At 39.0% G+C, this 25,001-nt stretch overlaps 1 protein-coding gene across 1 annotated transcript in view; it reads right to left on the bottom strand.

Moving 5' to 3' along the window:
* Abca13 (ATP binding cassette subfamily A member 13) overlaps positions 1-25,001 on the bottom strand; it is a 423,762-nt gene that overhangs the window by 246,522 nt on the left and 152,239 nt on the right. Inside the window, exons 32-34 of the mRNA XM_040746666.1 lie at positions 5,124-5,238; positions 3,541-3,870; positions 796-865 (exon numbers count right to left, since the gene is read on the bottom strand). Of these exons, the coding sequence (XP_040602600.1) occupies positions 796-865; positions 3,541-3,870; positions 5,124-5,238 (515 nt within the window). The remainder of the gene's footprint in view (positions 1-795; positions 866-3,540; positions 3,871-5,123; positions 5,239-25,001) is intronic.

The following is a 25,001-nucleotide window of genomic DNA, read 5'->3' on the forward strand; positions in this document are numbered from 1 at the left end:
TGTTAAATAATATATAAAAGGTCTACAGTGGGAAAAAAATCATTATTTTCTTATGTTTGTAATTCATTCCTGGATCACAATATAAGTTGAGAACATTATTCCTCTTTCTCTTCACTGTGGCACTAAGTTAGCACCCAGCTTTAAAAGTTTTAACCACTGTATACTTGCTGTCATATGGACCAAAATAATCCGCCAATTTAATTGTGACTTTGCAGATCAAATGGAGGGGAAGCCATTTTAGATCAAAGGGACCTTTTAGCATGCTTTACTGGAAAAGTTGGTAAGTCTAACAGTGTAAAGTGACTGCGCAGAGCAATAACAGCCAATGTTGAATTTTACCTATGGCTTACATTTTCCTCTATTTCCAAAACATAGCCCAAAACCATATGAAAATCTAAAAAACAAATGTTCTTATTAAAGACCTTATGGTTTTTTTAGAAAATGCAATCTAAGTCAAACAGGACTGCCAGTACTTTTTAAAATTAGTTTACGGAGCTGGAGATGTAACACGGTTCTGGATGCAGTCCCTGGCACTATGTAAACCAATGTGGTGGTGTATCCTGCGACCCCAGCACTTGGGAGGTGCTGACAAGAGAATCGAAAATGAAAGGTCATATTCACCTATACAGGATTTCAAATCTAACCTGAGCTAGAGAACTTATTTTAAAAGAAAATTATTTAAGCCAGGTGTATGAGTAAATACATACAGAAAATGGAGGTAATAGCTGTGACCTTTTCTTTGCTAATTCGACACAGGACCCAGAAAGCCACCCTCTGGAGAGGCCATCCTCTTACCTTCCTCCTGTCCTTCCAGAAATGTAATGAAAAAGACTCCTTGTCCGAAGGCTGTGGTTGAGAGCAAGCACTGCCGAGGCCGATGGAGGGAGGGAAAGCAGTCATTAGTGTTTGATTGCGGCCACAGAAAACTCATTGCACAGAGTTGGAAGAAGACACCTCCCAATTTAAAGGTTCTAAGGATAGCAGTGTTTCAGGCAATGGCTTAAATATCTGAGCCGGAAGGGATTAGCAGTGTCAGTGCACGCTGAAACTCATGCTCGCCAGCTTGTTTTTAATACTAAAAGGAATTATTTCTTTTCACCGAAGCATTCGAGGTGTCATAAATCCAATGTACTGAATACAGAAACATGTAACACAAAACAGTGGGAAATGGAATAGAGCAATTTACTATTTCTTATTATTAAATGTATGCCTTGGAGCACTCTCTGAATAGACTGATGTGATGTCTATACAATTCTGCACTATAAAAGTAGTATATTAAAGGAAGCTGTCAATTTATCTTCAGTGGAAGAGGTTCTATGTCAAAAAAAGAAAATCACTAAAAAAAAGCATCTTACATTTAAAAGACAATGCACCATAGTTAAAGGTCATCATTAGTTAGAAAGCATTTGCATATGCAAAGCATATGCTGAATGGACAGATGCCTTGGACTTAAGGATCGAATTACAAGCAAAAATGAGAGCATTTGAGTCTTAGCTAATTTGTGTCATTGGTGACTCTATGTTTAAGGAGCTTATGTGCAGATGATGCTTTGTGTTATTTATTCTAGGAATGCCTGACTGATTCTACCACAGAATTATTGCATTTAAGTTGCTGTAGGTGTGATATAAGCTAATCAAGATGATGAGGACATTACCAGTGCGGCAGACACTAATTGAATAGAACAATTTATATGTATTAAGTCTATTTGGCTACCAGAAAACAAAAGCAAAAACAGAACAGCTAGCTGGGCCTGCTGTTGCATGCCTATAATCCCTGCTACTTGGGAGTTGAGGTGGGAAAATCTCAAGTTCAAAACCTGCATGGGATATAGAAAGAGTTCAAGGCCAATGGGGTAAGTAAATAGAACTCTTTCTCAAAACAAAAAAAAAATTAAAAGAAAAAGTGGTAGAGCATTTGTCTATTATGTTTCAGGGCTTGGATTCAATTCCCAGTGCCAGAAGAGAGGGGACAAGCACAATACTGAATTGTCACTTAACTGAAGTTGGAGGACCTAATTAGGCTGTTATAATGCAGTTGCTCTAAGGCTCTAGATGAACATAAAAGGTATTCTCCATCCCAGAAATAAGAGACACATTCATCTTTTGGTTATACCATGTTAGAAAAAGGATTTTTTTTAAAGTCTTCATGGTATTTTTTTAAGAATTTCATATGTGAATACTATATTTACATAATTCCCTCCCCTCTCTCTCCCATCCAACCCTTCCTGTGTTACCAAAAGCCCCTCTAAATCCATGAACTTTTAAAATTATTGTTACATGCATACACATTCATATATATATACATACATACATATATATATATATAAACACAACCTAGTGAGTTCATTTAGTGTTGCTCAGATATGTATTTGTTTAGGGCTGACCATTTGGTATCAGATAATCTATTAGAGATTTCTTTCTATTTCTTAGCAGTCATTAATGGCCTGTGACTCTTCACCTAGAGTGGATCCTTCTGAGATTTCTTCCAGTTATCTTATCATGTCAACCTCTAGTGTCATTTTTCATGAATTGTTTAGGTGGCCATATTGTTGAGACTTCACGATGCAGCTTCCCTGTCATATTCAAAGGACACTATCTCACAGCAGAGCTCCCTGACATATATAGAGTCCACCATCTCACAGAAAACTTCCCAAGCCTCTGGTTCTTAATATTTCCATCCCCTCTTACCCAGTGTTTCCTGAGCCTTAGACATTGTCTTGTAGATGTATCTACAAAGGACAGGTCACACTATGGTCTAGGGTTTTCCACACATTGACTAGTTGTATGTTTCCAAATATTCTAGTAATGCATAATCTTGAAATGTCCCTAAGTCCTCCTCAAAGTGATTTTGGTCATATCTCCTAATAGATTGTTACTTCAGGTCATTTACTGACCCACTAGAAGAGGGGATGCAACCTGGTATAGATACAACTCTAGCTCTGTAAAGAACCTAATCTGATGTTGATGTGCTTACCCCCACCATACTGACTGATTTTCTACTATGTGTCAGACACAGTGCCTTCCAGACAACAGTCAAGAAAGAATCTGTTGCTATCTTCTGCATATTTTATACTGCAAACTTGAAAGCACTCTCACTCTTTTTCAGGGCATACATTTCAAATGGATGAGTGATTCTGACATTGCTAACGGAGAGATCTTTCCATTTAATGTGATGTAACTCATGATGCTTCAAGAAAAATGCTTATTTTTAACTTCCAAAATAGCTTCAGAAATCTATTTCTTTCCATGCATGAAACAAAAGAGAATCCAAAGTTATATGTTTGCTTCAGGAGGTTGCTGACTTCCCAGAATCCTCGAAGAGACCCCATTACAGGAAACTGACAATTCTTTATGGCCTGCCACTACATCACTGCAAGTCAATGAACCACCACTGTAGTCCTGCATTTGTGGGCAGAATACAGAGTAGAGACCTCAGATGTTCCATGTAAGTCAGTACAAGACAGACTGCAGCCTGAGGCTATATCATGATTAGAGGGCACCTATTGGTTTTACTTTCCTTTTTACAGAGCATCTCACTCACCAGAAGGGTCTGAATGGCAAAATTTAGTTGGTTGTGCAGGACTAACAGAACCACGTAGGGCAGGAAGCTGATCATGTACCCCAGGCTGGTACACAGGGCTGCTGTGTTAGCTTGGTTGAAAAACACGCTTAAGAAGTAGCTCATCATGACAGCTGACACTCCAAAGTCCAGCAAGAAAAGAAACACAATGAAAGCATCACTATGCAGGAAGATGCCACTCATCTTCAGAATGGCAGCCAGAGCCGCACTGCTCAGAGCCAGCATAGCCATGTTCTCCAGGAACCAGGACAGGAAGTGGATGGCTGGATGCAGCCCCATCATCCGCATGTACTGTGAAAAGAAGAAGCCTGGGGTTATTACAGCAGGGAACGCTTGAGTCAAAGCAGATGAGATCATGAGCAAGAGAAACATCAGTAAGAAGGTGAACCATTTGGTTTGCCAACCCAGCTCGGGAAAGGCATTGAGAAGGTCACTTCCTTCAACAGTGATTTACCAGAGACCTGACAGCATAGCTATTCACTGTGCTCACGGCGAGAAAACTGAAGCTACACATGAAACAGTGTCACCAGTCAGAATCGTGGCACAACAGGTACGAACAGATGTCTTAGACTTAGTTGGTTGCCACAGTTCCGTTACAATTTCTGTTTGGGTGAATTTGTTGTGTTTCCCTCAGGTTTTGTTTTCCTGTCTATGTGTGCCAGCTTTGTTTAACAAAGGCAAATGATGATGAGACAGGAAAATGAGATGAATTTCCCGGCTGAGGTGACCTTTACATGGGCTATAGAATGCACTGTACAAAATAATATGCTTAAATTAATAAAATTAACTTCTCCCCTAACCCACCATTTGTTCTTGTACCACGTGGTGATATTTCAGGGAATGGGCCTGGCCTCATGTGAAAGGAAATTAAGTAGCTCTGAGGTATAGTCCCTTGCTGGCCACTTAGTAAGTGCATTAGAGATCTCAGCAACTGGAACCTTCTGTCTCCAGGCCTCTGTGCTCATAGATCAAACACACTTTAGGGAAAGAACACAGAAACTCTTGGGTAGATGGTTGTAAACAGGCAAATGATGTGTAGAGTAGCAATAGCTGACCATGTGGTTCCTATATTTCAGTAACTATTCGGTAATCAAACAATGAATGCCCTTTATTGCTTGCCTTCACTCTTCTGTGAGGACGAACAGGCTATCACATCTTCACCAGATGCTCTTACAAACTCTCATTCTTAAATGCAGTTGTCTGACATTTTCAAATTTTAATAATATCAGAACAAAAATAATAGAATTCATTATATAAATCTGAACCAGAAATGACTGTGGAAAGTGATGTTTTATAAAAATTACCACGGAGCAGCAATGGCCTTGTACCTCTAATCTCAGGCACTCATTGTTGGGTTTCCTTTGTCTCAGTAGGAAATACCGAACACTTTTAACAACATTTCCAATTCCAATAGAAAGCAATGTTCCCAGGAAGGAGACTCAACAAAGGGAATGAAGAATAAAGAGAGAGACCAGCTATTCTACTTAGAGGGTCACCCCTAAATTATTCCCTGTGATTCCAGAAGCAATATCAAAGCCATTTACCTCTTCTATCTGGATCTCTCGCTCATAAACCAGCTTCCGGACCATGCTGGCCACAGAAACCATCCAAGTCAACATCATAATCAGTGGGAAAAAGAAGCCAACGTTGTTCAAGAACCTGTCAGGGTGTAATTATTTCAATCAGTATCCAAGTACAAGTGATATCAGCAGCAAGTAAGGTGAATAGACTCAGGATCACGAATATGATAAGGTCTATGCCTCGATCAGGTTTTGATCAGTGTTTTACAAATTACAAGTCTCCTTAAGAAGCACTACCTCAAAAGGCCTGTAACCAAGGCACTGCAGCTGCAATTGGCATCCTGGTTTACAAGTGTGCAGATACACAAAGGACATCATTCCAAAGACATGGGGCTCAAGGTGCCTTGGGGAGCTATTGTTTGACCTCTGACACCTGATTTAGACAGAGCATATCAGGGATATGAAACAGGCCATTGATTCATGACTATAATTCTTCCAGCTAATTGTGATCATTACATATTTTCAATCAATGCTAGTAATTGATCATAGATGGTTATAAAATACATTGAAATTGACAAATTAATGCCTCTCACCCTTCCTATTTCCCCAACTTGCACATTTCCATCTAATCTAACTGGCCCTTCTATTCCCCACTCCCACTCTAACTGGGCACCATTTCTAAGCCACAATGGAGACACTGATAATGGTTTGTCCACAAATCCAACAAGAGTTGGTAGTTTTTCTCCCTCTGTGATATCCGAACTTTCCTTGACAATAGCGATCACACCCTCACTCCTTTCTGTCAGCTTCCAGAAAAGCTTCTTGCTGTCCACCACTGCTGGGCCATTTTTCAGATACCTTAACTAACAACTTCTCCCTTACCTGTCCTTTTATAAGGACATTTCCATTTGAACCATGGGGTGACTTCCAGGCCCTCTGTTTTCTACCCCTGGGTGAGCTCTGATCCCACAAAGTAATTGTACTCGCACAAATCCAAGCTTAACACACAAGCAGTATCACTTTGTCTGTGACACTTGCATGCACCAAACATAAAATGTCCTTCTATGAAGGACACTATCTTAGTGATAAAACAGCCACTTAGCACAAAGGTCTGGCACATGACATCAGGTCATAGTAAACACTGGGAAGGGAAGCAGTAGCTGTGAGAAAGGATACCATTCATTCAGACAGGACTAAGGAAAGGTATCAATAGAGAAATACTTGAGTAAAGACCATATAACGGATAGAAGTAAGTCACTCGGGGAACTGTAAGAAGGCATGAAGAACCAAAAGTATGAGGGTCAAGGGTGAGAGCTGACAAGCTGCTCATGACTGAGGAGAAGCAGGCAGAGCTCCAACCTGGCCAGATGGCGCAGGGAGTTTTACACGTAGAAGTCACTTCTGAGGTTTAGTTAATGAAGAGAAAAATACATGATCAAAAAAGGTAACAGAGAAAGGACACATTGAAACATAGACAATGGAACATGGGTAGAGAGGGCTACCGAGAGAGAATCAAAAACCATCAGCTACAAGCCATCTAAAGAAGAGACAAGGGACCACTAAAGATGTTGGCCCTGAAGACAGAAGTCTGCCTGGGTTCTTGCTGTGATGGCCTCCTGAACCTGGCTCAGGCTTCTCCTTCTAAGTCCTGGCCTTCTTGTGGCGCTTACTCAACACTAGGCCAAGAGAGCATGAGCTCTTCACACAGGAGAATGTAGCCTTAAGAGACTGAACCTTTGCTGTTGATGATGACCTGCCAGAGAAAGAAGTCACATACTTGTTAATAAATGCATAGATGAACATACAAAAAAAGGAGTTAATCTCAGTTTTTATTCACTTGGCTACATAAAGCAACTTCTCTGAGCTACTGATGTCATGAGTCACATAATGTTTTGGAATACCTGCAGTAATTTGCATGCTGTGCAGCAAGTGTGTAGTCTGAACAGTTAAGGGTGTACCTGCTGACAGAGCATTTTGCTGCAGAGAAAAGAGGGCTCCAGATTGTTCAGTTTTGTGGTCTTCTTGGTGAAGGTAATTATTATTTCTGCAGCATTTAGAGCAGGCAGATAGCATGTGCCATGAATATATCTACCTGTACAGTAAACAACCATTATCTATTCTCCAAGAATAACACAATTTGGCACAAAGAAGATGCTTCTAGGATCCAAAGCAGAAAATAACCAATGTTGGATCTATTTGATAGTAGAGGGAGGAAAATGTTTACATGTTTATTAACCTCTTCATGTTTCTCTAACAGTGCTGAAGGTGGCAGCATCTGAGCTCTGACCTCATCAGTATTGAGTCCAAATGTTAACCAAGTATACTCAGCTAGCCCCATAAAGTCACACTAGTCAGGACACCATCCTCTGGATCACTGAGTTTTTATTACAAATAATCTAAGAGAGACTCAGAATCATAGCAGCCTGGGGTTATAGAGGAACTGTGTTAGTGCATACAGCATCAGAAATACCTCACACAGCAGCTGACCAAACCATTTAAGAGAAAGAGGATAGCATTTTTTAAATGGAGATGTAAGACATGACTTTTTGTCTGCTCCTAGGAACTACTCCAAAAATCAACAAGAAAGGGAGAAAATGTACATTTGAATTTTGTTAAAGACTTGAAAAGGACATTCAAGTATGAAAAAAAAATGGGCCCAAACCAGTCGCAGTCGCATTCACATAGGACTCATCCATGCAAAGTACATAAGAAAGATTTCAATAGCAAAACTTGTCTTTTGAAAATCATAACTGCATCTTAAATAACACACTCTCAAGGGGAAATGTGCACACTGGTGTCAAGCTGCACATTAAGTGGATACTATTAGCCACAGAACTTCAAGAACCTATTTCAGGGGGGAAAGAATAGGATGGGCTTTCTTAAAGACCCACAGAAAATTTTGTTGCAATTGAAAGAATTTTTTTCAGTTGTGTTGCAGCTAATGTCACCTGCTGTACATACCAACTGGGCATCCTTCAGATGCTCACTCGGGAATTCCTAGATTGTTCTAGAGAAGTAACAATCAAAGCAACAGAAATCTAGCAAATCTACCCAAGAAGCAGAAGCATAATGAGATTGCACAGCTACCAAAAAAGGAAGAGTATATGGTAAAAATCTGGTGACACAGAAAAAGTCAAAATGCTGGATGTATTCATTTTAAAACACTTAGTAAGGCAAAGCCTTTGTAAGATCCACTGGGTAGAGACTGGTTAGAACTGAGCGATGTGATGACAAGATCACAAGACAGAGAAGTTGTGAGCTGTAAGAACTTGGAAAGGAATAGATGACAAAAAAATATAACTTTCATAATGGTGAAACTGAAAAAATACAAAGGCATTTGATTGTACTCGGAACACACATGGAGATGGAAGACAGCTAGAAAAGTGCATCTAAAGAAGCAGCAATGGAGAGCTTTGAATAATTAGTGGAATTCTATGAATGAAGACATAGGAAGAGGAAATTTATGATAGAAGTTCCTAAAGAAGAAGAAAATAGTGATGGAAAATCGGGACTTCATAAAGCTAAGGAGTCAAAAAAATTGAAATCTGTGCATTCAAAGGTCTCATATGCTTTGTAGAACATTATCCTAGAGTCCTCAGTCATCAAATGTATTCTAGAATTCATGGGAGGAGGTAAAAAGCAAGGACAGGAAAACAAACCACTGGAGAACCTAGGGAAATAGGCCTGGAGAGTCTAGAGCAGCCAGGCTCTGAGGCTGCTGAAGGCTGAAAGGTACGGTGGCCCAGAAGCAAGGAAAGAGAGGAAGGACAAGCGAGTAGAACAGAGACCAAGTCTATTCAAGAAGTCTCAGCTCTACTTGAGGAGTGAGTGCAAGGGCAACAATGAGTAACGAGGAGAAAGACAGAGGGGGCCTCAGAAAACCATGTTCTAGTACCAGAGAACTTAGAGAAGAACTCAGCTGGAGAAAGACCCCACAAGGAACACAACAAATGGACTGGAGACCAAAGGAAAAACAAGAGATTCAAAAACTACATAACAGTGGAGCCATCACTGAACAGATTTACAACTGAAGCAGAGAAGAATCCTGCTCTCTGCATAGCATCTAAGTGCTAGGAAAACCTTACCAGGCTTGCAGCATTTGACCAGAGCATAGCAGGAAGTCATTTTAAAAGTTCCTGTTGAGTCAGCAGTCAGGCCACTCTAGTGACAACACCCTGCCTAGTGACAATGGCCCATACTGGGAACCAAGGGCAAGTGTTAAAGGATTGTAGGATGAGAGCTGGTTTGCAGTAAGTTAGAAGAAACAAACTGAGTCAGAGCTACAGAGAGTCCATTGCTACCTGGTCTGATACCGTAGTCTGATATTGAATCCTCTCCCCTACTCTGGTACTAAACAAGGAAGATGACCTAGAGGAGGAATGAACAGTGACAAGTGCTTATAGGTGGCAAGGTCTAAGGCATACCAGTGTGATGTTTGTCAAAAGCCTTCTGGAACTGAGCTAGAAGCACGCTCCCAACTGGCTAACCTACATAATACCTGAATATGCTATGTAACCTACTATTGGAAAAACTCGGCCATGGTCTTCCCCAGCTGTGGACCTTCCACACTACAAGACTAACATGCCAGGCAAAGTGTACCTACTGGTACAATAGGGGCATGACTGCTCTAAGGGTAGCAACTAGTGTCTGTTTGGATTTAAAGCCTGCTCAATGGGAATACATGTATGATCTGTAGACTAAGACAAAATCCTACAGGCTGAGTGTTCATAGACCCTAAGCAGGAACATACTACTGTTGTTTTACTAAATGATCATGCAGCCTTCTAAATATTTATGGTTTTACCTACAGATTAGCGTTGCTCTCATTCTTCAGTGGAGACACCCCTGAGGTGGAGAAAGGTTAATGAAAAGACTTATATTTAATCAGTGTGTTGAGAATAAGTTAAATTGTATACTCAGCCATATCATGCCTTCCAGGGCCTATCTTTGAGGAGGAGACAAAAAATGTAAGAAAACACAAGAAAGAATGTAAAATAAAATGAATATAAAGAGAGGATTGCTCTGTAACACTGCGATTCATCGTCACACAGCCTTTCCAGTCAAGAACATGTACTAGCTGTGCATACCACAAGGTCAGTACAAAATTGGGCCTTCAACATCCCCCAGTGAATGACTGAAGCATGCAATAAGCCCATCCTTTTGTGAGGATCTCTTGGCAGCCAATGATTGCAGGAAGGAAGGACTACTTTCTTTAGTGGGATGGCCATTGGTGAGTTGCCCATGCTTAAGTTAGCATTTCCTTAGATATGCTTATACAGGCAATCCTAATTAAACTCAGTGGATGAAAGAAAAAGGTCAGGAAAGTAAGAAGGAGACGGGTTGGGATGAAAGAGTGGTTCAAAAGGAGACCAAGTAAGATGACTCAGCAGGTGAAACCACTGCCGCCAAACTGATGACCTGAGTTAGACCCTGGACTCTCCTGGGAGAAGAGAGGGAACCCAAGTTCAGTTCTTAGTATCCATGTTGAGTGGTTTAAAAATACCTCAACCACAGGTCCACAGGCTCCAGTACCCTTTTCTAGATTCTACAAGCACTTTCATTCACACATGCACATGCCACCATATAGATGCATACATATACATATAAACAAAACTAAAAAATTACCTTAAAAATACAAACAGGAGTCAATGAAAAAAAGATGACATGAATAAACTCTGTAATGAGTTCAAAGAAAAGGCATATAAACAATTGAATGAAATAAGAAGGACAGTATACAATATGGATAATTCAATAGAAAAGACAAAGGTCCTGAAAAAAATCAAATTCAAGTTTTAGCAAACAAAACATCAATAAGCCAAACAGAAACTCAGTAGAAGGCCTCAGTACTAGAAAAAAACTGGACATTGGGCCCAAAAGACGACAATAAGGATGAGTAGAAAATATAAACAGAAAAGTGAGACCCGTGGGATGGGACTAAAAAATCAAATTCATGAATCATCCCATAGAAGAAGTAAACTAAGTATATGGAAAATATATTCAGTAATACAATAATGCAAAATTTCTCAGTCTTAGAGAAAGAGACGGTGTCAAGATAATGAAGACATTTAGAATACCACACAGAGGAAACTAGCAAAGAACCTCCCAACTTCATTTACAGTTAAAGCACAAAGAAAGAGCATTAAAAGTTGCAAGAAAGAAACACCAAGTTATATATAAAGGCATACCCACTGGAATAATAGTAGGTCTCCCAACAAAAATACAATAGCATCCAAGCCACAAAAGACAGGGACTGTCAAAATATTACTTTATCTAGAAAGCCATCCTTAAGTTTCCACGATAAACACAAACTAAAGGAAGTCACAACTACTAAGCCAATGCCTAAAAAAGTACTGGAAAGAATCCTACACACTGAACAGAGAGATAATTGTATCAATGGGGCCACCAGAAAGAATAAAGTGTGCTAGAAAAGTGTGTGTGCTTTGTCAAGACAATAGGGTGCTGGCCAGTTAGGGCTGAAAAAATTAGCTGTAAGTAATGAGAGATCATTGCCATTTAGGTGACACCTGAGCTTCACTGGGAAAGTATTTCCTTAGAATTGCTGCACAGAGATGGGTTACATTGAAGGCATGGAGATGGGTTGTACCTCAAGGCATGGAGATAGGCTACATGTCAAGCTCACAGAAGAATGTGGCAAATAGAATATGAGAGCCACCTAGGTCACAGCGGTGTTAAAGGTAGGAAGGAGTCGTGGAGCTCAAGTCTCTCGAAAATGCCAGAAGAGGACATTAGTAAATGTCCAATCTTAGCAGTAGTGGAAACTCCAAGGTGTTGGAGATTCCAGGACCATGTGACATCCAAGAAGGACAGGGCTATTAAGTGGAACTAGCCTAAGCCTATGGCATAAGCTATGTAGTCTGTGGATGGCAACACTGGAAAAACCATAAAATGTGCTGAAAGACCATAAAATGTGTTATGTTGGGCAGATGTTAAACATTCTAACTACAGAATTTAGACTTCTACTGTAAGATTTGGAGGTTGCTTGGATCTGGTTGTGTTTCTGGGTCTTCCTGTTTAAAATAATAAAGTTTTTGTTTTAATTACTGGAGCCCACATTTAAAGACGTTGACCTTTTTATGTATTGAAGAATTCAGGGACTGAGAGAATTTTAAAAGTGGGAATGTGTTTTTGCTATGCTACTAACATGAAAATCTTGAAGACAAGAAATAAAAGGTAGGTTATGGTTTGAAGGTAGTGTGTTTGTGTGTAGGGGTAGAGTGTACTTGTTAGCTTTAACTGGTATTCTGACATGTAAGAGTCATCTGGGACACCTGAGAACAGGATCTCAAGAATAAAATACTAGTAAATAGAAGTTAGGATGGCACAGAAGACTGGGGCATTGATATAAAGGTAATATACAAGGAGAAAAAGAGTAAAACTAAATAATGTATTTTATGTCACTGTAGAAGGCATCAAGTCCTCATGCTCACAGACAGTACAAGGAGCAAGGCTGAATTTGGAGGCTTTTCACTTCAGTGGAAGGGATTTACACCTGTTTCCACCTAGATAACCCGGATTAGATATGGTTAATAATCTGGCAATCTTTTGCTATATTTGGTGAGAGTCAGGCCTCACCAAATCCCCCAGACTATTATGTTTATCCCAGACTCCTGAGAATTGCTTTTCAGTACACTGTACTTTTCAAAAGAATCTACTCTGCATTTATCCCAGACCCTTCCTCCCTAGACCCTTATTCTGATCATTGTTTCTCAGTCAATAGAACCCATTCTTCTGGAACAGTCACAGACACTTTGCAAACTACATGTACTTCACAAAGAAGTTTCAATGTAGTCATATCTTAAGCTTTGTCATGATAACTGTCCTGAACAAACATTTTCCCAGAGTTTTAAGTATGCCAAAAATGAACTGTTCAGGGTCAGAATCTAGAAGGTTGACTCAACACTGGCTAACTAAGTTGTGCTGAACTCCATTTCCTGCTTTCTCTCACAAATCATTTCTCTTGTCAGCCATTTGCAGGGGCATCTACAAAGTATTTATTTTTCCATAGTTAAAATCAAGGCAACCTGTGTCTTTAACAGTAGAAAAGTTCCAGCAGCACCCTCAGCCTTCTCTTCTTGTGTCCATCACCAATCCTCAGAAACATTTTTATCAGGGCACACCAGTGTTCACACTAGGATGGGACTCACGGAGGTGATTTTCACTATCCTACCTCCATTATGCTACCTTCAAACTTACTCAGCCTACTTGCCAGATGGCCTCCTCCCAACATACCTCCTTTCTCTGGGGACTCTGCCTCTTACTGAAGTCCCTTTGAAGTCTCTTTCCTCCCAACCCTCTCAGTCCTCTATGTAGCCCAGTCTCAGCTGCCACTTAATGCTATCTACTAGGGACTCGGAGTGACCAAACTGATCTGGGCCTCAGGCAAGTGATTTTTCACTAACACTTCTGCCCTCTATTATGATCTCTCCAAATTGGCCCTTAGTCTTGTAGCAATCTGACTGCAGAAGCCTCTGGGGATATCACCTCTTGGTATAACTCCTGTCCTCCTGAAATATTTCCCACAGCCTCTTTCAACCTCCCCTCCACCCTACATCCATTCCTTTATGACACCCAGACTAAAAGAAGCACTGTCTGTCCGGGACCCCACAGTCATCATACTAGCCTAGGATCCAAAAAACAATCACATCCACCCAACAAAGATAAGAACAGGTATCAACAAGAAGAAGTACCTCAAACATAATGCTGGATGCCTAGATTCCAGCACAAAACCTCAAACATGAATGGTCAAAATAATATGCCTCCACCAGAAGCTATTAACTGCATTGTAGCAGACCCCAAGAAACATTGAGCTCAAAAAATAAGACAAGGATACAAAAACAGTAATTATGAATATGTTCAAGAATCTTAAAGAGGATATGGATAAATCCTTCAATTAATTCTATGAAAACACAAAGAGTTGAAAGAAATGATGTAAATAGTTCAAGACATGAAAGTAGACTTTAACAAAGAAGGAGTATCATTAAAGAAAGTCCAAAGTAAAATAAAACTGAAAATGAAAAGTTTAGGATGCCAAACAAAAAACTCAGAGATACACCTCACCAATGGATTATGACATGGAGATAAGAATCTCATGTGTTGAAGCCAAGGTAGAAGAAATAGATAGATCAGTCAAAGAAAATGTTAAACTTAAAAGAACCCAAGCACAAAACATCCAGGAAATCTGGGACACTATGAAAAGAGCAAGTCTATGAATAATGGGGATAGAGGAAGAAAAGGAAATCAGGGTCAAAGTCGCAGAAAATAGCTTGAACCAAATTAAAGAAGGAAAGTTTCCCAATTTAAAGAAATAAGTTCCTATCAAGGTACAAGAAGGATACATAACACCAAATAGATAGGACAAGATTATTGTGATACATAATAATCAAAACATTAGACAGAATCCTGCAGAGAGACATGGACAGTCATTCCTGGATTCCCCCTCAATCCTCCAGTAGAGCAAGCTAGTGTCCCCTGACATGCTGAGGCCACCAGACCTTTCCTGACACCAAATCCTGCAGAGGGTCCTAGAGGCAGCCATTCCTGCCTTCCCCCTCCACTTTCTGGTAGAACCAGCTAGTAAACAAGAGAGCAAGTGCAGAGTGAATGCATCCGGGAGTGAGGAGAGGAAAGACTCTTGAACCCATACTGCCAGAAGAGGAAGAGACCACACACACTACACTGGAAAAAGAGATGGGAAGACAACAGAATAAGAACACATCCAACAACAGAAAGTCTCATATGGCACCACCAGAGTCTACAGACTCTACACCACCAAGACCTGACAATCTTACTGCAGATGAAACAGAAGAGAATAACCTTAAAAACAACTTCATGAAAATGATATAGGTCCTCAAAGAGGACAGGAAGAAATCCCTTAAAGAAATAGAAGAAAAAACAAACCAAATAATACAAGAAATCAACAAATCTCTTAAAGAAAGCCAAGAAAAAACAATCAAACAGATGAAGAAAACAATTCAAACACTTCAAGACGTGAAAACTGAAATACAGACAATAAAGAAAACATGAACTGAGCAAATGCTGGAAATAGAAAAGCTGGGTAAATAATCAGGAACTACAGATGTAAGCATAACCAACAAACTACAAGAGATGGAAGAGAGAATATCAGGCACTGAAGATAAACTAGAGGAAATAGATGCATCAATCAAACAAAATCTTAAATCCAACAAATCCTAAACACAAAATATCCAGGAAATATGGGACACTGTGAAAAGACCAAACATAAGAATAATAGGTATAGAAGAAAGTGAAGAAACCCAACTCAATGGTGCATAAAACATACTCAACAAAATCATAGAAAATTTTCCCAACCTGAAGAAGGACATGCTTATGAAAATGCAAGAAGCTTACCAAATACCAAATAGACTGAACCACAAAAAAGTCCCCTTGCCAAATAATAATCAAAATACCAAACATGCAGAATAATGAAAGAATATTAAGAGCAGCGAAGAAAAAATGTCAAGTAACATATAAAGGCAGACCTATCAGAATTACACCTGATTTCTCCACGGAAACTATGAAAGCCAGAAGGTCCTGGATAGATGTTCTATAACCACTAAGAGACCACAGATGTCAGCTGAGACTACTATACCCAGCAAAACTCTCAATAACTGTAGATGGAGAACGCAAGATATTCCATGAAAAAAACAGATTTACACAATACATATCCACAAATTCAGTCCTACAGAAAGTGCTGGAAGGAAAACTCAAACCCAAGGAAGTCAACTATATTCAGAAAAGCATAGGCAATAGATAATCGCACTTAAAGAAAAGCCGGAAATAGAGGGAAAAACTCACACACTCTACCACCACCAAAAAAGAATCCAAAACAAGCAAGAATCAACAATCAATGGTCACTAATATCCTTCAGTATTAATGGTCTTAACTCACCTATAAAAAGACACAGGCTAACAGAATGGATACAAAGACATAATCCATTCTTCTGTTGCATAAAAGAAACACATCTCATCTTCAATGACAGACATTACCTCAGAGTCAAGGGTTGGGAAAAGATTTTCCAGTCAAATGGCCCTAAGAAGCAAGCTGATGTAGTTATCCTAGTATCCAACAAATTAGACTTGCGACTAACATTAATCAAAAGATATGAAGAAGGTCATTTCATATTCATCACAGGAGAAAATCCATCAAGATGAAGTCTCAGTTCTGAACATCTATGCACCAAATAGAAAAGAACCCACATTTGGAAAGGAAATATTACTAAAACTCAAATCACACATTAAACACCACAAACTTATAGCAGGAGACGTCAAAACCCCACTCTCACCACTAGACAGGACCACTATACAGAAATTAACAACAACACAAAGGAACTAACAGAAGTTATGACCCAATTGAGTTTAACAGACATCTATAAAACCTTCCACCCAAACACAAAAATAATATATACCTTTTTCTCAGTGTCACATGGAATCATCTCTAAAACTGACCACATACTTGGTAACATAGCAAACCTCAACAGATACAAAAAAATTGGAATAATCCTCTGTATCCTGTAGGATCACCACAGTTTTAGAATTCAACAACACAAACGGCAGAAACCTCACAAACTCATTGAAATTGAACAATGCACAACTGCACCATTCCTGGGTCAAGGAAAATATAGAAAAAGAATTCAAACAGTATGAAGATACAACATACCCAAACCTTCTTTGAAAGCAGTGCTAACAGGAAAGTTCATAGCACTAGGTGGCCACATGAAGAAACTGAAGAATAGTCACACTAGAGAGTTAACAAGACAACTGAAAGCACTAGAACAAAACCAGGAAAACTCACCCGAGGAGTAGATACCAGGATATAATCAAATTGAGGGCTGAAATCAAAAAAGTAGAAGCAAAGAAAACAACAAAAATAATCAATGAAACAAAGAGTTGGTTCTTCAAGAAAATCAAAAAGGTAGACAAACTGTTATCCAAACTAACCAAAAGGCAGAGAGACAACATGCTAATTAACAAAGTCAGAAATGAAAAGGGGGACAAAGGACACTGAGGAAATCCAGAGAATCATCATGTCATACTTTGAAAACCTGTATTCGATAAATTTCAAAAATTTAAAGGAAATGGGCAATTTCCTTTATCACTTATCAAAATTTAACCAAGAACAGATAAGCAATTTAAATAGACCTGTAACCACTAATGAAATAGAAGCAGTCATCAAAAGTCTCTCAACAAAAAAAGTCCAGGACCAGAGGGTTTCAGTGCAGAACTCTACCAGAAATTCAAATAAGAGCTGATACCGGCAGTCCTCAAACTGTTCCACACAACAGAAGAAAAGGGGTCATTGCCAAACTCTTTTTATGAGGCTACAAATACCTTGGTACCAAAGACACAACTAAGAAAGAGAACTACAGACCAATATCCCTCATGAATATTGATGCAAAAATACTCAATAAAATACTGGCAAATTGAATCCAAAACACATGAAAGAAATCTTCCAGCATGATCTAGTAGGCTTCATCCCAGGGATGCAGGGATGGTACAACATATGAAAATCTATCAATGTATTTCACCATAAAAACAAATTGAAGTAGAAAAACCACATTATCATCTCACTAGATGCTGAAAATCCTTTGACAAAATCCAGCACCCCTTCATGATAAAGGTCATGGAGAGATCAGGGATGACAGGAACATACATAAACATAATAAAAGCTATATACAGCAAACCAACAGGCAACATCAAACTAAATGGACAGAAACTCAATGAGATTCCTCTAAAATCAGGAACAAGACAAGGCTGTCCACTTACTCCATACCTCTTCAATATTGCATGCAAAGTTCTAGCTAGAGCAATAAAACAAAAAGGAGATCAAGGAGATACAAATTGGAAAGGAAGAAGTCAAACTTTCACTATTTGCAGATGATGTGTTTAATTTACATAAGGGACCTGAAAAACACTACCAGGGAACTGGTACAGCTGACAAACACCTTCAGCAAAGTGGCAGAATACAGTATCAACTCAAAAAAACCAGTAGCCCTACTATAAACAGATGATAAAAGGGCTGAGAAAGAAATCAGAGAAGCATCACCCTTTGCAATTGCCACCAACAACATAAAATACCTTGGGGTAAAACTAACCAAACAAGTGAAAGAAGAAAGACCTGTATAACAAGAACTTTGAGTCTTTAAAGAAAGAAATTAAGAAGATACCAGAAAATGGAAAGATCTCCCATGCTCTAGTATAGGTAGACGCAACATAGTAAAAATGGCAATCTTGCCAAAATCAATCTACAGATTCAATGCAACCCCCATCAAAATCCCAGCACAATTCTTCACAGACCTTGAAAGAACAATTCTCAACTATATATGGAAAAACAAAATACCCAGGATAGCCACAACAACTCTGTACAATAAAGGAACATCTGGAGGTATCACCATCTCTGACTTCTAGCTTTATCATAGAGCTACAGTCCTGAAAGCAGCTTAGTACTGGCATAAAATAGACAGGTAGACCAATGGAAGAGAATATGGAATAGAACTGAAAACCCTGATATTAACTCACATACCTACGAACACCTGATTTTTGACAAAGAAGCTAAATTTATACAATGGAAAAAAGGAAGCATCTTCAATAAATGGTGCTGGCATAAATGGATGCTAGCATCTGGTAGACTGCAGAATGATCCATATCTATCACTGTGCACAAACCTTAAGTTCAAATTGAGCAAAACCCTCAACATAAATCCATCCACAATGAATCTCTTAGAAGAGAAAGTAGGAAGTACACTTAAACAAATTGGTACAGGAGACTGCTTCCTGAACATAACGCCAGCAGCGCAGACACTGAGATCGAAAATTAATATATGGGACCTCCTGAGAAGCTTCTGTAACGCAAAGGACACAGTCAACAAAACAAATGGAAACACACAGAATGGGAAAAGATATTCACAAACCTCACATCTGATAGAGTGCTGATCTCCAAAATTTAAAAAGAAATCAAGAAACTAGTCTTCAAAACACCAAACAATCCAATTAAAAAGTGGGGTTCAGAACTAAATATTGAATTCTCAATAGAGAAATCTAAAATGGCCAATAAACCTTAAGAAAGTGCTCAACATCCTTAGCCATCAGGGAAATGCAAATAAAAACAACTTTGGTATACCATCTTACTCCTGTCAGAATGGCTAAAATCAAAAACACCTGGAGAGGATGTGGAGAAAGGGAACACTCCTCCACTGCTGATGGGAGGGCCAACTTGTACAGCCACTTTGGAAATCAGTATGGAAATGCCTCAGGAAAATGAGAATCAGTCTACCACAAGATCCAGCAATTCCACTCTTAGGCATACACCCAAAAGATGCATATTCATACAAGGACATCTGTGCAACTATGTTATTTGTAACATCCAGAACATGGAAGCAATCTAGATTCCCCTCAACTGAAGAGTGGATAGACAAACTGTGGTACATTTACACCCTGGATTACTTCCCAGCAGAAAAAAAAATGGAATCTTGAAATTCATGGGCAAATGGATGGCACTAGAAGAAACCATCCTGAGTGAGGTAACCCAGTCACAAAAATACAAACATGGTATTTACTCCCTCATATATATATATATATATATATTAGACATGGAGCATGGGATTGCCAGCCTACAATCCACACAGCCAGAGAGACTGGGAAACAGTGAGAACCCTAAGAGAGAAATACGTGGTTCCCCAAAGAAGGAAAAGGGGACAGGATCTCCTGAGAAGATTAGGAGCATGAGGTGAGGGGAGAGGGAGCTGAGCAAAGGAGAGGAGGAGAAGAGGATGGGAGAGAAGGAAATAGGGGACCAGGAAGCTTGAGTTGGGAGAAGATCAGGAGAGAGCAGGATGAGAGATACCATAATAGAGGGAGTCATTATAGGTTTGAGGAGATATCTGGCACTAGGGAGATTTACTGAAATCTTACAAGGATGACACCAACTGGCAATCTAAGCAATAGTGGAGAGACTACCTTAAATGCCCTCCCCTATAATGAGATTGATAACTACCGTATAGGCCATCCTAGAGCGTTCATCCAGTGGCTTATGGAAGCAGAGGCAGACACCCACAGCTAAACACTGAACTGAACTCCTGGAACCCAGTTGCAGAGAGGAAGGAGTGATGGAAAAGGGGGTCAAGACCGGGCTGATGAAGCCCACATGAAGCAGCTGACCTAAACAAGGGGGATCTCATGGACTCCAGACTGATGGCTGGGAGACCAGCATGGGACTGATCCAGACCCCTGGAATGTGAATGTCAGTGAGGAGGCCTCAGCAATCTATGGAGCCTCCGGTTGTGGATCAATATTTATTCCTGGCATACGAATAGATTTTGAGAGCCCATTCCATGTGGACACAAGTGGGAGGGCCTGGACGCCGCCCTGGATGACATGACAGACTTTGGGGATACCCCATGGAGTGCCTCACCCTCCCTGGGGAGTGGAGGGAAGATGGGATGGGGAGTTGGTGGGAGGTAGGGGAGGAGGGGAGGGAGAGGGAGCTGGGATTGACACATGAAGCAGGCTTGCTTCTAATTTAAATAAAAATAGTAAAAGAATATTAAAATATTCAAAACATTAAATGTACAGAAGAACAAAGAAAAGATATTACAAGCTACAACGGGAAAAAAGACATAGAAACATATAAAGACAAACCCATTACAATAATGCCTGACTACTCAAGAGAGATTCTGAAAGCCAGGAGGGCCTGGACAGATGTTTTACAAACTCTGAGAGACCACAGCCTAGACTACAACACCAGGCAATATTATCAAGCCAACCAACAGAGAAATAAAAATATTCCACAATAAAACCAACTTAAGCAATGTCTATCCACCAATCCATCTCCACAGCTGATGCTAGAAGAAAAACTTTAAGCTGAAGAAATAAACTACGCCCAAGAAGACAAAAGAATAAATAATCCCAAAATAGTAAATCAAAAGCTTGGGGAGGAATCTACACCATAACAAAGTAACGGGAATAAATAAACATTGCTCATTGTTAACTCTCATCTTAATGCTTTCAATTCCCTAACAAAAATATGTACCTAAAAGACTGGATTAGAAAACAGGATCTATCTGCATGCAAAAAGTATACATGACCAACAAGGAGCAATATCATCTTAGGGTAAAAGAAAACGATATTCCAAGTAAATGGCACCAAGAAGCAAGCAGGTATAGCCATTTTAATATCTAACAAAATAGACTTCAAACCAAAACTAATCAGAATAAATGGGAAAGGGCACTAGTATTGCAGTTCTAAACATTTATGCGCCAAACACAAATGTACCCAAGTTCATAAAAAAAATATGACTATAGCTAAAATCACAGATTGACCCTCACACAGAACTAATCAGAAAATTCTCAAAAGGTGAAACACACAGCTGAAAAACACTTAAAGAAATGTTCAACACCTTAGCTATCAAAGACATACAAACTATAACTGCTTTCAGATTTCATTTTACCCCACTCAGAATGGTCAAGATCAATGGAGCAAATGACGGCTCATGCTGGCGAGGATGCAAGGAAAGGAAACACTTACTCATTGCTGGGGGGGGGGGCTCAAACTTGTACAAGCACTATGGAAGACAGCATGGCAGTTCCTGAGAAAACGGGAACTGATCCGCCTCAATATCCACCTACACCACTCTTGGGCATAAATCCAAAGGACTGTGTGTTTGCTACTGATATCCTCACTTGCTCATTCATTCTCACTGTTGCTCTAGTCATAAAAGCCAGAAACTAAAAACAGCCTAGATATCCATCAACTAATCAATGGATAATGAAAAATGTGGTGTATTTGCACCATAGAATATTATTCAGTTGTTAACAAAATAAAAATATGAAACTCATAGTTAAATAGACGGAAATAGAAAGAAACCACCCTGAATGAGGTAACTCATCCCAGGCTCCAAAAGACAAATATTGTATATTTTCTCTTATATACAGGTATTAGATTTTAAGTCTTCAATGTGTGTGTAGCAATTTGAATAACCACAGAGGATAGGTATCTAGTAAGAGTGCTGAAGGGGATGAGAGGATCAAATAGAATATATTGTTGTGAAGAGACAAAGGGAAATCTACAAAAATATGGTGGGAGATGGGAGAGAAGAGTAAATGAGAGAATATGAGGTGGACAAATGACACTGAAAAACCACTTGAAAAGCCATATGGAAGCCTAGTCATGTAGAATCTCCCTAAATATATCCATATATGAAAGGAATCTAAATGGAGTCACCGAGTAATAGAGGAGACCATACCCTGACTGGATACCTTATGCCAACCTGCAGTGCCAGGAATGGGTTACATGTTAATTCATTCACTACAGTGACAACATAGAAACCTTCAAGTAATCACAGACTGTAGCCAAGACTATTGGTTGGTCTTCACAGCCTGAAGGTAAGGCCATATTGCTGAACAACACTCACATAGCAGTTCATCAAATATGAAGATGTTGAGCTTGTGCCTAACTAGAAGATTCACCTCTGTTGGCTAGCATTCATGGTACTGGAAACCAAATGCTGCTAGAGGGAAAAGATAGTCATCAGTATTTCCCACCTATAAACCTTCACCTAAAAAAAGTGATTTGTCTGTAAGATATACTGATGTAATATCGCCACAACTGTTATAGGAGTAACAAACCACTTTTTGATTGGATTTAAGGCCCATTCCATGAAATGGAAACCATACCTGACACTTAAAGTGACCAAAATCTGAGACTAGATAAGTCAAGAGCTTTAGGGAAAAAACTATACCACAATCTATTATTATAGCCACTGCTATTACTCTGCTAAAGAAGCATAGCAATGAAATGACCCCTAATAAAATAATGCTATAAATTTAGATCATTGCCTCACTCAACACACATCAGAGAAGCTTCTTCATGCAAAAGACAGGGGTTAATACCCACAAAGTGGTCAATGTGTAGAAAATGAGAGACTTTGAAACACTCTGTCCTAAATGAGATGTCTTTATGGAGGCCCTCCACTCAGGAACCTATGCAGAAGAGGAGGCAGAAAGATTGCTAAGAACCAGAGGTGATGGGGAAGCAGATCAAGATCTCCACCCCTAACAAAGAAGCTATCTACAGTTCACACTCATTGGAAAAGGAAAAAAAATCAGTTTTCTCCAGTGGAGTCTTACTGGGTACATTAACCACACTTCAGGGCAGGTTCCCTGCCCAGAAGCACTTGGCCAATGCAAAAAGAACTAAGTGGTATGTTTGTAGACTTTTCACCTAATTTTATTTTGCTTAGATTTGGGGGATTTTAGTTTTTTCTTTTGTTTTGACTTGTCTTATTTATTTGCCTTTTGCTTATTTTGATTACCATTTTTGTGTTTTGTGACAATTATTTGTGTGAGTGTGTGTATGTGTGTTTTTTTGTTTTCACTTTTGTCTTTCTTTGCTGGTTTTAAAAAGAGATAGAAGTTGAGGTTTTGTAGGCAAGGAGGGAGAGATCACCTAGAAGGAATTAGGGAAAGTGAAAACATAATCAAATTATATACATGAAAATTTTTTCAATAAAAATTTAAAGATGGTACAAAGATTCCATTTATGGTGAAGGAAAACACAGTCAGTTGTTTGAAAGAGCAGAGCTCAATGACCAGGTGTGAGTAGGTAAGTAAAACCCTTTATAATCTGAAAGAAGACTTGCTGCATTGATGTTCCTATTTTAGGACGAAGGCTACTGGACAAGTTCTTACATCGACCGTATTTTCCATCTCCAGTGAGACTCAAGATGTGTTGAATCTCTTTTGATTTGATTCACAGCCTGTTCAGTGATAGTTGTTTGCTTTGTGTAAAAACCATAAGACTCCTTTGACCCCATCTCCTATTTTGTTATTTATCCTAGTATCATTTCCTAGGAATTCAGTCAGGTCAATTTATTTTTGCTACTGTCGTTTGTTTTTAAATAAAATTTTGTTTTTTCTAAATCTTTTAGTGAGGTAAGGATAAACTAAAGCCATAAGAAAAAAAAGTTGATGTATGTATCCAGAGTATTATATTTTGGTTTTGTTTTACAAGAAGAGCTAAACTAGCTTTTAAAATTAGTAAAGGAGAAATTTTTAAATCATAAAATAAAAGATTGCACTAATATAATAATAGGAACCAAAATGTATGATGAAGAAAAGAGCATAGGAGAAACCATATAAGTAGTCACTAAGGCTGAAGTACGTTACAAAAGTCAAGGAAGAGACATAAGGGGAAATGAAGGCTGGGGAAGTAGAATAGGGAACAAAGAACTTTGTTATTTCTGATTCTTATCGCTCTAGAATCTTAATGATAAGAAGGAATTCATATCTGAAGTCATATGCTCCTACCAATCTGTGCACCAAGAAGTTTTTAAGAGTACCTTCTGATTCCTGGTCCATGTAGGGTCTGAACCCTGGGACCACACCAAGAAGACTACTGATAGAGCCACCCAAACTTGGATTCCCATTCTTTAAAACTGAGAGACAGAAAACGTCTATATGTAGATATGCATGCATGTATATATGTGTGTATGATGCTTACATGTATGTGTATGTATATATGTATGTGTGTATGTGTGTGTATATGTATTATGTATGTATGCATATATGTGTATGTATATACATACACATATATTATTCAGCTTTAGGTATTTCTACAGCAATAGAGAGAAGACTATAATACAATGTGAACCATTTTTCTCTATTTTCTCTGTTCTTGATAATCATTTATTGGCAAAACAAACAATAAAAAAGAATAGAATAAAGTCAGGATGTCTAAGTCACCTCAGAAAGAAGTTTGGTCTATTATCAGAATAGCATGTATCAAACTAATGTGTTACAGAATCTTCTTTGTATTTATATCTATAAATAGACTCCACAATTTAAAGTAAAACTCTCTTATGCATTTAAGCCTGTT

This window comes from Mesocricetus auratus, unplaced genomic scaffold, assembly GCF_017639785.1.
Source record: "Mesocricetus auratus isolate SY011 unplaced genomic scaffold, BCM_Maur_2.0 Super-Scaffold_100006, whole genome shotgun sequence".
Classification (NCBI taxonomy): Eukaryota; Metazoa; Chordata; class Mammalia; order Rodentia; family Cricetidae; genus Mesocricetus; species Mesocricetus auratus.